Consider the following 13683-nt stretch of genomic DNA (forward strand, 5'->3'; position numbering starts at 1 on the left):
TCTGCTCAGTTACATGAACATAACTTCAGTGACTTCAATTAACATATACACAATCTACTTAGTTCATTGTGGTGTAACCCAAGGAGGCACAACTGGCCAGTGTGAGACTTGGCAGTTTTGATTGAGAAGGGGATGTACAATTAATTCATGGGGATATTTTCTCTGATTTCAAGCAATACTGTTTCATTCCTGTAAGTTTTAAATAAGGACAAACTCAAAGTGAAGTCAAAACCGCTGTGTTTCACTTGTTTGTACATTGAACTCATTAGATTCACATGATTTCAGCCACACACTCCAGCCAGTAGGGACAGAAGCAACCAAATCAGGGACTGCTGCCCTGGTGGGGAGGGGGCGAAATGAGTCCAAGTTGGGGCCTCCGCTACCCCCATTACTTGCTTTGGATCAACAATAGTGCAGAAGTGGCCCCCTGAACTCTGGGGGCACTAGGACCCATGTGGTGCCTCTCCCTCCCCCCAACTCCCAGTCTGGGCACTGGAGAAAACTGCAGAGAGGAGCTGGCCAGAGATTCCAGCTAGTAGGAGCAGACACAGCCAAAGCAGGGACCTTCAGACATCCAGAGAACTTTCTACAGTTTTGACTGAGCTTTCTCTGTCCTGACTGTACCTGACTGGCTGTTTGCTCCAACCCTCCTGCTCCCCTCCCAGTCTATTCACCAGAGCTTCACTCCACTCCTGACCCCCATATGCTCTTCTCCCCTTCCCTGTCACCCTACTTCCTTCCCTTTCCATTTAGCTGCTCCCCTCTTAAGTAACCCCCCTTCCAAATATCATGGAATTAACATGACATTTGCCACCATCACATTGTTCACTCTGCTTGTACGTTTTACCCCTTTCCTCACCCTATGTCTGTCTTATCTCTTAGACTGTAAGCTCCTTGGGACAGGGACTGTCTACTACTCTGTACAATGACAGGGTTCAGAGTAACAGCCGTGTTAGTCTGTATTCGCAAAAAGAAAAGGAGTACTTGTGGCACCTCAGAGACTAACCAATTTATTTGAGCATAAGCTTTCGTGAGCTACAGCTCACTGCATCATATGCATCCGATGAAGTGAGCTGTAGCTCACGAAAGCTTGTGCTCAAATAAATTGGTTAGTCTCTAAGGTGCCACAAGTCCTCCTTTTCTTTTTACTCTGTACAATGAGGCCCCTCTCTTGACTGACTCTGAGGAACTACCATGCTACACGCGTTAAATTAAAAAAAAAAAAAGATTCCATTGTGAAACAAACTGGCTAGGATTTCTCAAACTAGGTTCAATTTTAAAACTTATGTTAACACTCATGAATCTTAGACAATCTTGTAAGGAAACGAGAAAGTCAGGTAGGTTTCTGGATCCATTGCTAGCATTTTGCACCACCCTAATCATGATTAGAAGCAGCAGCTACTGTGACATATTTAACTATGCTCTCTGTTTTCTCTGTTGTGTACTGCCCTCTTAAATTTCTAAAGGTGTCTCTGATTTGCAGAGGCCAGCAGTCATTTTGCATTCAGTTCAATACAGACTTCTCAGAGATGGCAAACACACACTGTATACTCTCTGGTAGGGACTTTACTTCTGTTCTTTCTTAGTCTGTGGTTCTTAATCTAAGATTACAGACATTTCTGGCTGAAAAGAAGTGCCTGTTTACCTTTATGCATGAAAAACTATACAGATACAGTCTTATTAAACTCTTCCCTCTCCACTCAATAATATTATTGGCAGCTGTTAAGCTGTGAAAAAACAATAGTTTTTGGAAGAAGCCTATCGCTTCACTGCAGACATTAAAAACCAACTGAATTTTTTTTTTTTTGGAGAAAATGATCTTTTTATTAAAAACATCATAAGCCACATGTTTTATTTGATATGCTAATGTCAGCATTTTTGTGATTTTGTGTCCATTCATTTTGGATTCCAATGCACATATAAGTAGCAAAGAAAAGTGCTGCACATTGATAACTACCCTGTATTTGTGGAGAATGGTTTCTTGAATTAAGTAGTTCAAACTCAATCTTAACCAGTCACCTGCTGCCCAGTGTACCAGGAGCACCTGTCAAGGCAAATGGGCTTAATCCAAAATCCATTAAAATCAGAACGAGTCTCTCTGTTGACTTCAGTGGACTTTAGAACAGGCAGTTATTGACCTGCCAGACAGAAATTTGATAGTAGCAGGCTCTTCAGTTTAGCCAACAACGATATAACAAGATCCAATTGCTAGAAACCGAAGCTCGACAAATTCAGATTAGATATAAGGTGCTATTTTTTTTTAAAACAGTGAGGGTAATTAACCATTGGACAATTTATTAGGGATTCTGTATCACTGGAAATCTTTGAATCAAGGTATGCTCTAGTTCAATAACTATTCGATAGACTACCAATAACCTGACAGTTCCAAGCCTCTGGTATTATAAGGTGAGAGTTACCAGAGGTGAAAAATAATGTGGATTTATTCCCATATTTATAAAATCACAAATCCTGGTTGAACTTTATTTCCTCTGGGCCATTTTCTCAACCGACTGCCTGGGCTTGGAGTGAGGGGTTGGGTTACCTGACCTGTTAGTCTCAACTCTGATATATTCTTAGAAGAGAGGTATCCTATGATGTTTTGACATGGTACTTTTCCACACAGTGGTATCTCTTGTGGCATAAGGAAGAAAAAAATCTTATTTATACGTAAGTCCAATGGAATTTTATAGGTATAAAATGTAGATCTATCTCCTAGAAGTCATTTAAAGGGCAAGGTGATAACCCATGTGTGAAAAAACAATGTTTATATTTCACCCAAGTGAATAAAATTGCCTATTATTAAACTAAGAGGTTATCTGGGTTTGACAATCATTTCAGCCCTGAGTACCCATTTTCCTTTCTCTCATTTAGCATAGAAAAGTTTCTTGTGCTAGCTTGATTATAAACATACTCTTTTGAAGGTCTGTCATTCCTGGGATTGAACAGATGGAGAGTGAAAGAAATAATAAAATATGAGATCTAGTTTATTATACCTTTTTATATGAGGCTTCAATGGCTTCCTTGAAGGAGGAAGATGATGTGATTTTTACACGTCTCTTTTTTGAGAAGAGACCTGGGATCCCAGAAGAGCTTCTTCCAGAGCCAGTGTATGAATTATCACTAGCAGATTCAGTGTGCAGAGGAATTATATCCTGATAGAAATCTGATGCCACATCATCCTCTTCATTTTCCACCTAGAGAGGCAGAAATGCAAAACAAGCTCACCCAAAAGGTTGTTCGTTAGATTATTATTAAAAAATGAAGTTCTGAAATTTTCTGGGAGCAACACATTTGAATGTTTAACAATTGACAAAATGACAAGAAAAAAGTCCATTGATTACACAAGGGACTGTTTTTAGAAGTTGATGGTTAAAATGTGCAAAAGGTATATGTACGGAAAGGCATTTGGACATGAAAATAGGTCAAATGGGTGTTTTTGCATGCAGTTATTCATTTATATATCAAATACATATTTGAATGTAGACAGTTTCAAGTGCAACTGATGTCAGACTTTGAAAATGTGTCTGAAAAGCCTTAACAATATTTCCCACTTTCAACATGCTTTTCAAAGCTGTTGATATTCAAAGGAGCTCAGACCTTCCACAGTTGCAAGTCCCTTCGTACATACAAGGGATGAGACAACTGGTTTGCGTAAAATAAGAAATGATTCACATTTTCAGCCCAACTCAAGCAAATCCAAAATAAAACATTCTGGGAAATTTGAAAAAGTTCAGTTCATGTTAGTTTGGTTGGGTTTTTGTCCATTTCTAGTTCTGCACACTGCTCCACTCTCCGATTTAAGCTGGGAGCAGGAAGGAAAGAATTGAAATACTATGAGTAATGCCATTCTCATCGAATCTCTAGCCCAGCGTTTCCCAAACTTTTTTGGCCACGGAACACTTTTTAGCCTATTACAGAACACTTATAATATTATTTTGTAGTCGTTTGGTTTTCAGATAAAAAATTGCATTATTTATGCTCAAATATATGTTATTTTATAAAACAAAGCAAAAATACAAATTTAAAGTAACTTGAACTAACAATTTCTAACTGGAAAACGCATATAAAGTAGTACAAAAATCAAGTGCAAGAGTCAAAATTAAATTCTAGATTCTTTCACAGAACACCTATTCACATCATGCAGAACACAGTTTGGGAAACTCTGCTCTAGTCTATTTCAAATTACAAAGCACTGAAACTTAAGAGGGAGATTCTGGTCCAATGATCTTTCCAGCCCAAAGCATGTTGTATATGTGAATATATAGATCCAGATGCACATACAGCACAAACCTCTAAACCTACTATAATTTGCCAATTTCTATTGGTGGATGAAAACTCACTATGTCACGAGGACAGCTTTGCAGAGACATGGAGCAAAACAATTTGCTTCTCCCATAATTAAACATTTCTGCACTTCTCTACACTTGAACCTGGATGGCTACTAAATCTACAAGCTTTGTACTTGCAAACCAAGTTAAACTCCTTACATAACGCCTTTGGAAGTGTGGTCTTTGTGCAATCACACCTCTTGCATCACTGGTAAAAAATATGGCTGCAGTTAGTATAAAATCTGCAATGTGGATCTCATCCATAGCGTGGACCTTGTTGCACACTTTGCCCTTATTCTGTCGACAGAGCTGCCATTGACATCAATAAACATCTGTAGTGATCTGTCTCCAAAGTGATGTACCCTTGTCATAGCTCTTAGGTACTTTTCTTGAGTCATAATCTAGAATACATCACTGCTTAACACACCCATATATCTCATATGGGCATCTCAGAGCAGAGCTGTTGTTTAGTGGCTTTACTCCTCAGACAGTACCTGAAAGTGGATAGTCTCAAGATTTGCAGGAACACGAAATGATTTCCTTGTGTCATTGCCTTTTACTGTTGTGCATTTTCCTCCGTTGAATGAGTTATCAAGGATTTCTCCTCGGCTCTCTCCAGCCAGAAGATGAAAACTAGAAAGAAAGTAATCTTCCGAAGTTAAAAAGACATGGAAAGATAATAGGGCTAAAACCTGATGTAAATCAACATAGCTGAAAAGAACGTAGGTTTACATCAACTAAGGATCTAATCAATGGATTTTATGTTGATGCTTTGAAAGAAATTCTTCCTACAAGAGTTCCGAACTCATGAAGAATGCATCTCAAAAATGCACCTATACTTTCACACTTGTCTGTCTCTATTGATCCAGGACGCTACGTCACACCCATCACTGGGGAACTGGAGTACCTAGGGCTGTAATGTTTGAAGAGGCTGCACATATATCCCCTCTGTGCTATGCTCTGGGTCTTTGGATTTGATTCTGGATTAGAAGCACTCTATGGCAGAAGAGCAAGTTGCATACAGTCACCCAGTAAAATTGTTCTTTTCAGCTGACAGTAGCAAACAAAACATAACTTTAAATGATGTTGGGTAAAAATCTAATCAAAGAAATTCACATGTAGTGCAGAGCAAGACATGTTTAGGAAAACATTCTCCAATGAACAGAAGGACTCAGACACAATGTAACTGCACATTTCTGATGTGTGGAGCCCAGGCTGCCAAGAGGGCACGTGGGGGCCCCAAGCCCCCAGAGACTAATGCTTGTATGGCTCTCTCTATTGCATCCTGTATAGGAAACAAGGGAGCTCTGTGGCTAAGTAAATGCAATTGCCAAGTGCCATCATTTAATTATATTCTTATAATTTTTTGATACTCTTAATAAAAAAAAAAATCAGGTATTTTGTGCAGTTGGATTCACTAATGTACCAGCGCAGCCTTCAGATAGTAACTACCTCATTTACCCAGGTGTTAATGAGATAAAAACACCATAACCTATGAAAAAGGCAAGCAAAAGCAACATACCCATTGCCCATTAACTGTACACTGGGGATGCTCTCATATCTCCTGTTGCACACGGTCTTTTTCCGCCGACAGTCCCTTTCATCTGAGTTGTCCCCACAGTCGTTCTCCCCATTGCACTCCAAACTTTTGGCAATGCAGCGACCTGTTCCAGAGAAACCGCAGCAGCAAAAATGTTTTTCATACAATAGCTCTGTCCGTTAGAATAAGGGTAAGACAAAGAGATGTTTCTAATGCTTTAATAATTAGGGGGTATGAGTCTGCAGGAAGAAAAGAACTCTAGGGAAATAACAGAAATGCCTTCGTTGTTCTAGCAGGGAGCAGCTTCTCTTGTTCTAATGGTTGTCCACATGCAGAATTGCCCTGGTTTAACTTAAGATTTGCCAAAAGCCTATGTGAAGATTCTTTCTTTGGTTTAACTCAGGCTTATTTTAATTGAGGAACAGGCCCAAGCTAAATCTACATAAGCCACCTTTAAATCTACTTAAGAGTATCCACCCAGAACTTTGCACTAGTTCAGTTAAACTGGTGCAGATCAAGACCTAAAACTCTAAAGAGCCATGTACATATACAGAGGAACCCATGCAAAGAATCTCTTCTTGTTAAGAGCATTGCTGTTCTTCAGTAAACAGAGCTCATGCAGACAAACCGCCCAGGCTCAAGTTTCTTGCAGACACAATGAAGACAGAAGGAAGCAGCACAAAGATATAAAGCTCTTATTTTACACACAAACGCCTTGGCGATCTGTTCTCTAACTTCTTCTTTCCAAAACTCCACAAATGCATAGGAAGGATTTGGAGAGTACATACAGCATGTCATTCTTCAAATAAGTAGCCTATTACCTTTATGATTTTGATTTGAACATCTGATTTAGTGGCTATGGAGTGAATAGCACCATTACCGTTTTCACACTGGAACTTATTCCTGCAGTCAACTTCCTCTATGTTGCAAAGTTTAGTAGGGAAGCATCTCCGGGAATCCACCAATTGTTCAGCACAGGCCTGTCCCCTGAACTGAGATGGGCGCCGCAAGGACCTGACACGAAACTGAAAGGAAACAGAGGAAAAATTGGGTTATTTTTGTGTTTACCTAGTCTCTAGATAGATATTAATTAGTATTAGTATTAATGAGCAGTGGGTAGAGCTATACACAACTGGTTACTGCTGACTAGAACTGGAGTTGAATGAATTGCATGGGTGTAACTCCAGAGTTAGGCAGAGCAGAATCAGACCAGAATCAGACCCACTATGTATCTTTGTCTGCAGTCGAGATTATGTTTCCTTATAGGCTTCATTGTTTGTGATTATTTGTGATCCATAACTACATTACTATATAAGCTATGCTGAGTTCCAGGCACCATCTCTCAGCCCAGGTCATCCCTTCCAATCATTTGGAATTTATTTAGTCTTATCTTTGTATTTGTTTTGGAAATCACACCCTTCTGTCTTCAAGGCCATTTATATAAAGCTGCCAAGCATCATCCGGAGACCAGAGAGAGATTTGTACAAGGCTGGAGGGGAATGTGTGTGAGGGTGGGGTGGAGTAGATTATCAGTGCAAGCCAATTTTTTAGCTTGAAACAGAAAAATACACTACATCAATATCTATGTGATTAAAAACAAAGCAGTATTTCATATGCATGTTTTTAAACAAAAACTGAGTAAACAAGAGAGGCCGAGGGTTCTGTACCATTGATGCTAGAATTAGGGATATTAGGGGTGCTGCCGCACCCCCTGGCTTAAAGTGGTTTCCAACGTATACAGGCTTTACAGTTTGGTTAAGTGGCTCTGAGCTCCCGCACTACACAAATTATTCCCTCACCCCTTTTCTGTACAGTTTCAAAAATGCACAATACAGTTATGAGTTATTGCTCCCTGAAGCTCTTGATGTTTGTATGTGGGGCTGCTGCTGTGCTTCTCAGTTCCTGCAGTTCCTCTCTGTACCAGCTCAGCCTGACTCTAGAGAGAAGATGGTGAGCACATTCTCCAAACAAATGTCACATGAGCTAAATCATCTCCCAAGGAAAACATCCATACTTCCTTACACACCCCACTTGGGTGGAGCAGTTTGGTAGCCTGTGGAGCTGCAGGAAGCATGACTATCTACGCACATAGATGTCTGAAGTCCCATAGAACATAGCAATTGCCTAACCGGATCAGTCCCATGGCCCATCTAACCCAATATCCTGTCCCAGATAGTGGCAGCACCAGATACTTCAGAGGAAGGTGTAAAATGCCACAATGGGATAATCTGCCCTCCATGAGGGAAATCCTACATGGCTCAGGGCATCCATGAAATGGGCAAGCCATCATATGCTTCTTTCTGGACTCATACTGCATTTCGGCAGCAGGCTCTCTTAAGGATTAGCTACCTGGATTGGTCTCATCAGATTCTGAAATACCTTTGAAAATCTGACCCTAAAGATTTAATTAGGCGCCTAAATACTTTTGAAAATCTTGCCTTTAGAAGCAGAGTTGGAATGAATGTTGAAAGAAGCAGTCTTAATTCCCACTGCCAGACTAGGACAGTATTTGCACCCTTTTTATCTTTTTTTTAAAATCCCATTAGAGTGGATGATCTGACCCCATCAATGTAATTATCCCCCACTTTAGAATGCATTGACAAATACTGTGGAATATTCTAACAGCTCTGTCATTTTGGGGTGACCCAAAGAGACCTGTTAATTTGATGGCAGAATTTACCTCATCTACGGGAGACTTGTTCCTAATATTGACACTACCCCTTGAGAAAGGAGACTTGGCAGATTTTCTGCCTTTTTGTATGAACATATGTGTGACAATGATTTGTGGTATCCAAACGTGTTACCTCTCTCTCTATTCTGAGCTGTTTCTTTTAATTGACTCCCCCATATTCCTGCCGATGCCAATTTATTATTGATTTCCCCTGTTCCCTTGGACTGTGCAAATCAGTTTGCCATGTGGTTCAGTATCTGAAATGCAAATAACAGAGTCACATTTCCTCATACTCACCCATCAAATTTATTTTCCACCTACTTGTTTTTTAACACATGGGTCACATTCCGACCAAGGACCAAAGTCTCCAAGCTGACAGTTGATAGGACATGCCTGCTCGTTACATGCCCGGGATTCCTGCTTTGTGCACAGTTGGTCACAGAAATTTTTTGTATAATAATCATCCAATGTTATTTGCCTAAAATGTAAAAAGTTAAAAATGATTAGTTTAGTTAGAGCCCTGTTAAAAAGTGGGAACTGGCTGCAAAGTTTGGCTCCAGGGGTGAGCTTCCTCCAGCTTTGGGGTGGGAGATGTTCACATCTGAGGTTTTTGGGTTCTGATCACTATAATGATAAGAGACAGTTAGAATCATAGAATCATAGAATATCAGGGTTGGAAGGGACCCCAGAAGGTCATCTAGTCCAACCCCCTGCTCAAAGCAGGACCAATTCCCAGTTAAATCAGTTAAAGTTGTGAATTTGGATCCAGCCAATCCAAACTTCCTCAATGTTCAGGGGTTTAATGGAACAGGGGTCTTGATTCAGGTCCATCTCTATGGCAAGGTGCCATCAGATGCGAACAGAAAAAGATCAGATTTTAATACCCAGAGATAAGGAGCAGCTTCTGTGCATGAAAGAAAGAGAAGAATCCAGTTGGATGATATACCAATGTAACAAGGAAACCTGTACCTCTGAAGTTAGGCACAATTGACCTTCTGTTGCAGAATTAAAACACTGATGCAGAATTCAATATTTACGGGACAAGCTTTTTTGAGACTGCCCAGTTTGACTCCTTCATACCTGCTCAAAGGCAGTGCATTGCAATGGCCAGACCTTCCAGCCAAGAGCGCAGCACTCCATGAAGCTCATCAATATCACTCCAGAGTTGGCTTGGATAATGGTGGGACACTCACATATACACTGCTTACTGGAGAAATGCAGGATTGAATCCATCATTACCAGATTAAATTAATATTGGGCTGTTCTATGTCCTTACTATAAGGTTCGTGAGCAAGAAAGTTTCACTTGAAAACATCTTAATTTTTTTTAAATGTACTTTGTGATGAGATTTTAAACTTTTCATAGCTATTCATCATCTAAATACTGGGACAGGCCAACTGTTCCTTTTTCCTTATAGGTTATGGATGCAACAACTTCCAAAAGAAAAATAAGAATTATTACACAGCATTCTGCAAGTCCTTGGGTATTTTTAGATTTGCCAACCCCAAAGTGATATTTTCCTAACAGTCCACCTGAAACAGAAAAGTGAAGAGGTGAAATCAATCTGGTAGTTCACACCTACCTTTGCCTGGTCTGGGTTCCATAATTGCAAGTTTTTGAACAGCTTGACCATGATCCCCAGGGGTAATGTTCACAGTAGCACCCCTGGCTGCTCTGAATCACCGTGCCCAGGATGATAAGGCACACTAATATACTCTTGTCCATAGTCTGAAGGTGTCCAGCTACACAAAAATGAATATACAGTGCAAGAGCAACATAAATTGGAACATACATATTTTTGTGCCCATCTCTTAATAGTAATTTGTTTTTCATTATCTTCATCTTGAAAGTACAGTAAGGCAGAGATCTCATCCAAAATACAATGTAACTGACAGATTTCTGGAAAGCGATTATTGTTCAAGGGATTTATCTGTTAATATTTTAAGAACAATCCTGTGTCACACAAGTCAATAGGAGTTTTGCTATTGACTAGAATGGGAGTAGGATTGAGCCCTAAATGAGTATTTATAACACCATTTCGAATGAAGAAATTGTCTAAATCTTGATGTATGTGACCAATAATAATTTGATCCTGCTATCCTTACTCAGGGGTATTCCCAATAGGTATTTTGCTTGAATAAAAAGAGGATTAGGAACAACATTTGTTTCAAATTAAGCTTGAAACAATAGAACACTATCCCCTAATGAACCAAGATCAGATACATTTTGACCCTAATCCTTCAATGGGACTAGTCACAGGCTTAAAATAAACCATTGTGCTTAAGTGCTTTGCTGTATGGGGCCACTGTTTCTACAGTTTTTCCTTGCTACCTTGAGTACCATCAGATACATTTCAATTCCTGTTTTATTTCACCGGGCGGCCTGTCTAAGCTACAGAGTGATAGCCGTGTTAGTCTGGATCTCTAAAAGCGGCAAAGAGTCCTGTGGCACCTTATAGACTAACAGACGTATTGGAGCATAAGCTTTCGTGGGTGAATACCCACTTCGTCGGATGCATGTAGTGGAAATTCCCAGAGGCCGGTATAAATATGCAAGCAAGAATCAGGCTGGGGATAACGAGGTCAGTTCAATCAGGGAGGATGAGGCCCTCTTCTAGCAGCTGAGGTGTGAACACCAAGGGAGGAGAAACTGCTTTTGTAGTTGGCGAGCCATTCACAGGCTTTGTTTAATCCTGAGCTGATGGTGTCAAATTTGCAAATGAACTGAAGCTCAGCAGTTTCTCTTTGAAGTCTGGTCCTGAAGTTTTTTGCTGCAGGATGGCTACCTTTAAATCTGCTATTGTGTGTCCAGGGAGGTTGAAGTGTTCTCCTACAGGTTTTTGTATATTGCCATTCCTAATATCTGATTTGGTTTCATTTATCCTTTTACGTAGGGATAAGCTACAAACTCCCACTATCCCAGGCTCAGCAGAGAAGGAAGCCAGGGGTGAATGCTGGCCCACTACTAATTCCTACAAATCAATTAATATGTATTTGATGAGTAATCAGATTACAGAAAGGTCCTTAGAAAATAATATTTAGAAAATATACAAAGCTCTTCAAAGTGGTACATCAATGACTAATCCCTTGAAGGCAAGTTGATTTTTGACAAAAATATTATTCACATTTAACAGATGGAACAACTGAACACAGACGTTACGTGATTTGCTAGTGCGTAACTAGCAGAGCAGAGATTAGAACTTCTGGTTTTCCTGGAGTCCCTGCTTCCCAGTCCCCTACTAAATTCAGTTTATGGTACTTCCCACCTAAAAATGACCAAACTCTACTGAAATTATTTATATGTTACTTTGTTCATGCCTTACCTGTGTGCAGGTAAAGGCTCACTTGTTCTGATCTGCTAGAGTATCTATAATAAATACACTGACAATTACCAAAGTTATATACAGTTTATGCACACTATACAGGTGAATTAATCCTTTTAAAAGTAGACTTACCCTGATGCTTCACATACACTGAAATCAAGAGCAAAAAAGCCCACTTGGCTAATTTACCACAAGATGGTTGGCTGCAAAGTCAGTCAGTTTCAGTTTTATGTAACCTCAGCATGGTATGAAAGGTTTTTCAAAGCCTTTTCAAGAGGTGCAGAGGTTCTGTTTGTTGTAGTTACATTTTAATCAAAGATCCGCTGGTGGTATTATAGCTTTCAGACAAGCTGGCTGACTGCCAGCACCTCTGTGATTACCTTTAAAAATGCATCTTATGCTTTGGTGTTGTGCTAGGAATTCCTCTTTATACTATGTAGACCTTTGGGAATATGCAATTATTTTAAAGTGGTTGTTCAGAAACACACATATGCGCATGGATATACACACACACTTTTCTACAATGTAGGAGGCTGAGTAATGCTTATTTGCATAACAGTGTGCGTATACAGAAAGAAATGACCTTTATCTTGCAGTATTGATGCATTATCATGTCTGTGGGAAGGTTGATGGGGCATGGCCATCTTTAGTATTACCAGCAAAACCCAGGGAAAAGCAGACATAGGATGGTTTATTCAAACAGCTGGTCAAACATAACAAGGAAGAAAATACGGCCACATGTTTATGTTCATATATATATTTTCCTTTAAAGGATCACTTTAAACCTATCTGGTTAGGTTCTCAGCTGCTCTAAACTGGCATAACCAATTATGTCAGATTACACCAGCTGAGAATCTGGTCCATCATTTTTTCTGGTGAGATATTTTTAGCAGATTATATTTCACCAGTGGCAAAATAAAGGCTTCTGTGTGCTCTCTTCTCTGGATTTTGATAAAGAAGCACTGAATATTAAAGTTAGCAAGACACATCCTTCCCCATACCTCTTCCCATAAAGAGACTGTCATCCATTAAACAAACACTGTGACAGCACTACTGGAAGTTAAAGTCTGCTCTTTTCCTTACACAGAGTTATGCAGTAAAACATTAATCAACCTCCACATCTCAAAAAAAATCCCACTGTATAGCAACTAATACTTCTGTCCACACATGACAGAATAGCTACTACTCTTCTTCTGTCATGAGGATGTCAGTTCCTGATTCCTACTTAAGTCAAATTAATACCAAATGTTGCAGATCTCCTTGATATGCCTGATAATACCTCAATACAATTCGGCCCCCAATTTGAGAACAATTGATTTAGGTAGAAAGCTAATGAAATTCCACTAATGTGTGACAAGTTCCATAATAAATTATATTAGTAGACACAACTATAATACATAAGGGTCAATCCACCACAGAATATCAAATCCTGTATATTCTCCAGAAGGCCTTGGAAGGAAAGTTGGTTTCCCAAAGAAGCCAAAGACCAAACAGGCAGACTGCTCCAGGACTGAGATTATTTAAACTGCCTCTGCATTCGGTCCTCTTTGCAGTGCTTCCACCGGACCTTCGGTGGGCACAAAGACTAATGCAGGAAGTACGAGGTGTGGGTAACTCTCCGTCATGACTACTTCCAAGGGAAGGGTAGACTGATTAGTTTTGTGATGGAGCTCTCTATCTGGTTTGTTTAAAGCACAATGTCCTGAGGGATGGTGTAAGGGCTACTCTGAACACACTAAAGAGACAGGGATTGCTCCTAGTGAACCAGCAGTAACCTTCATTCCAGACACCACAAACAATAGCGAGGTCCTCCCTAGTAGAA

General features: G+C 39.9%; 1 protein-coding gene across 2 annotated transcripts in view; it reads right to left on the reverse strand.

Moving 5' to 3' along the window:
* Nucleotides 1-12084, reverse strand: part of C6 (complement C6) — a 37092-nt gene extending 25008 nt beyond the window's left edge. Inside the window, exons 1-8 of one of the 2 annotated variants that reach the window (XM_073343851.1) lie at nt 11994-12084; nt 11862-11905; nt 10122-10281; nt 8861-9017; nt 6749-6893; nt 5851-5992; nt 4823-4961; nt 2994-3194 (exon numbers count right to left, since the gene is read on the reverse strand). In XM_073343851.1, the coding sequence (XP_073199952.1) occupies nt 2994-3194; nt 4823-4961; nt 5851-5992; nt 6749-6893; nt 8861-9017; nt 10122-10264 (927 nt within the window). In that variant the 5' untranslated portion in view covers nt 10265-10281; nt 11862-11905; nt 11994-12084. The remainder of the gene's footprint in view (nt 1-2993; nt 3195-4822; nt 4962-5850; nt 5993-6748; nt 6894-8860; nt 9018-10121; nt 10282-11861; nt 11906-11993) is intronic. The other variant, XM_073343850.1, reaches the window with a different exon arrangement.
* Nucleotides 12085-13683: the final 1599 nt, after the last annotated feature.

The sequence above is a fragment of the Lepidochelys kempii genome, chromosome 5, assembly GCF_965140265.1.
Source record: "Lepidochelys kempii isolate rLepKem1 chromosome 5, rLepKem1.hap2, whole genome shotgun sequence".
In the NCBI taxonomy this organism is placed as follows: domain Eukaryota; kingdom Metazoa; phylum Chordata; order Testudines; family Cheloniidae; genus Lepidochelys; species Lepidochelys kempii.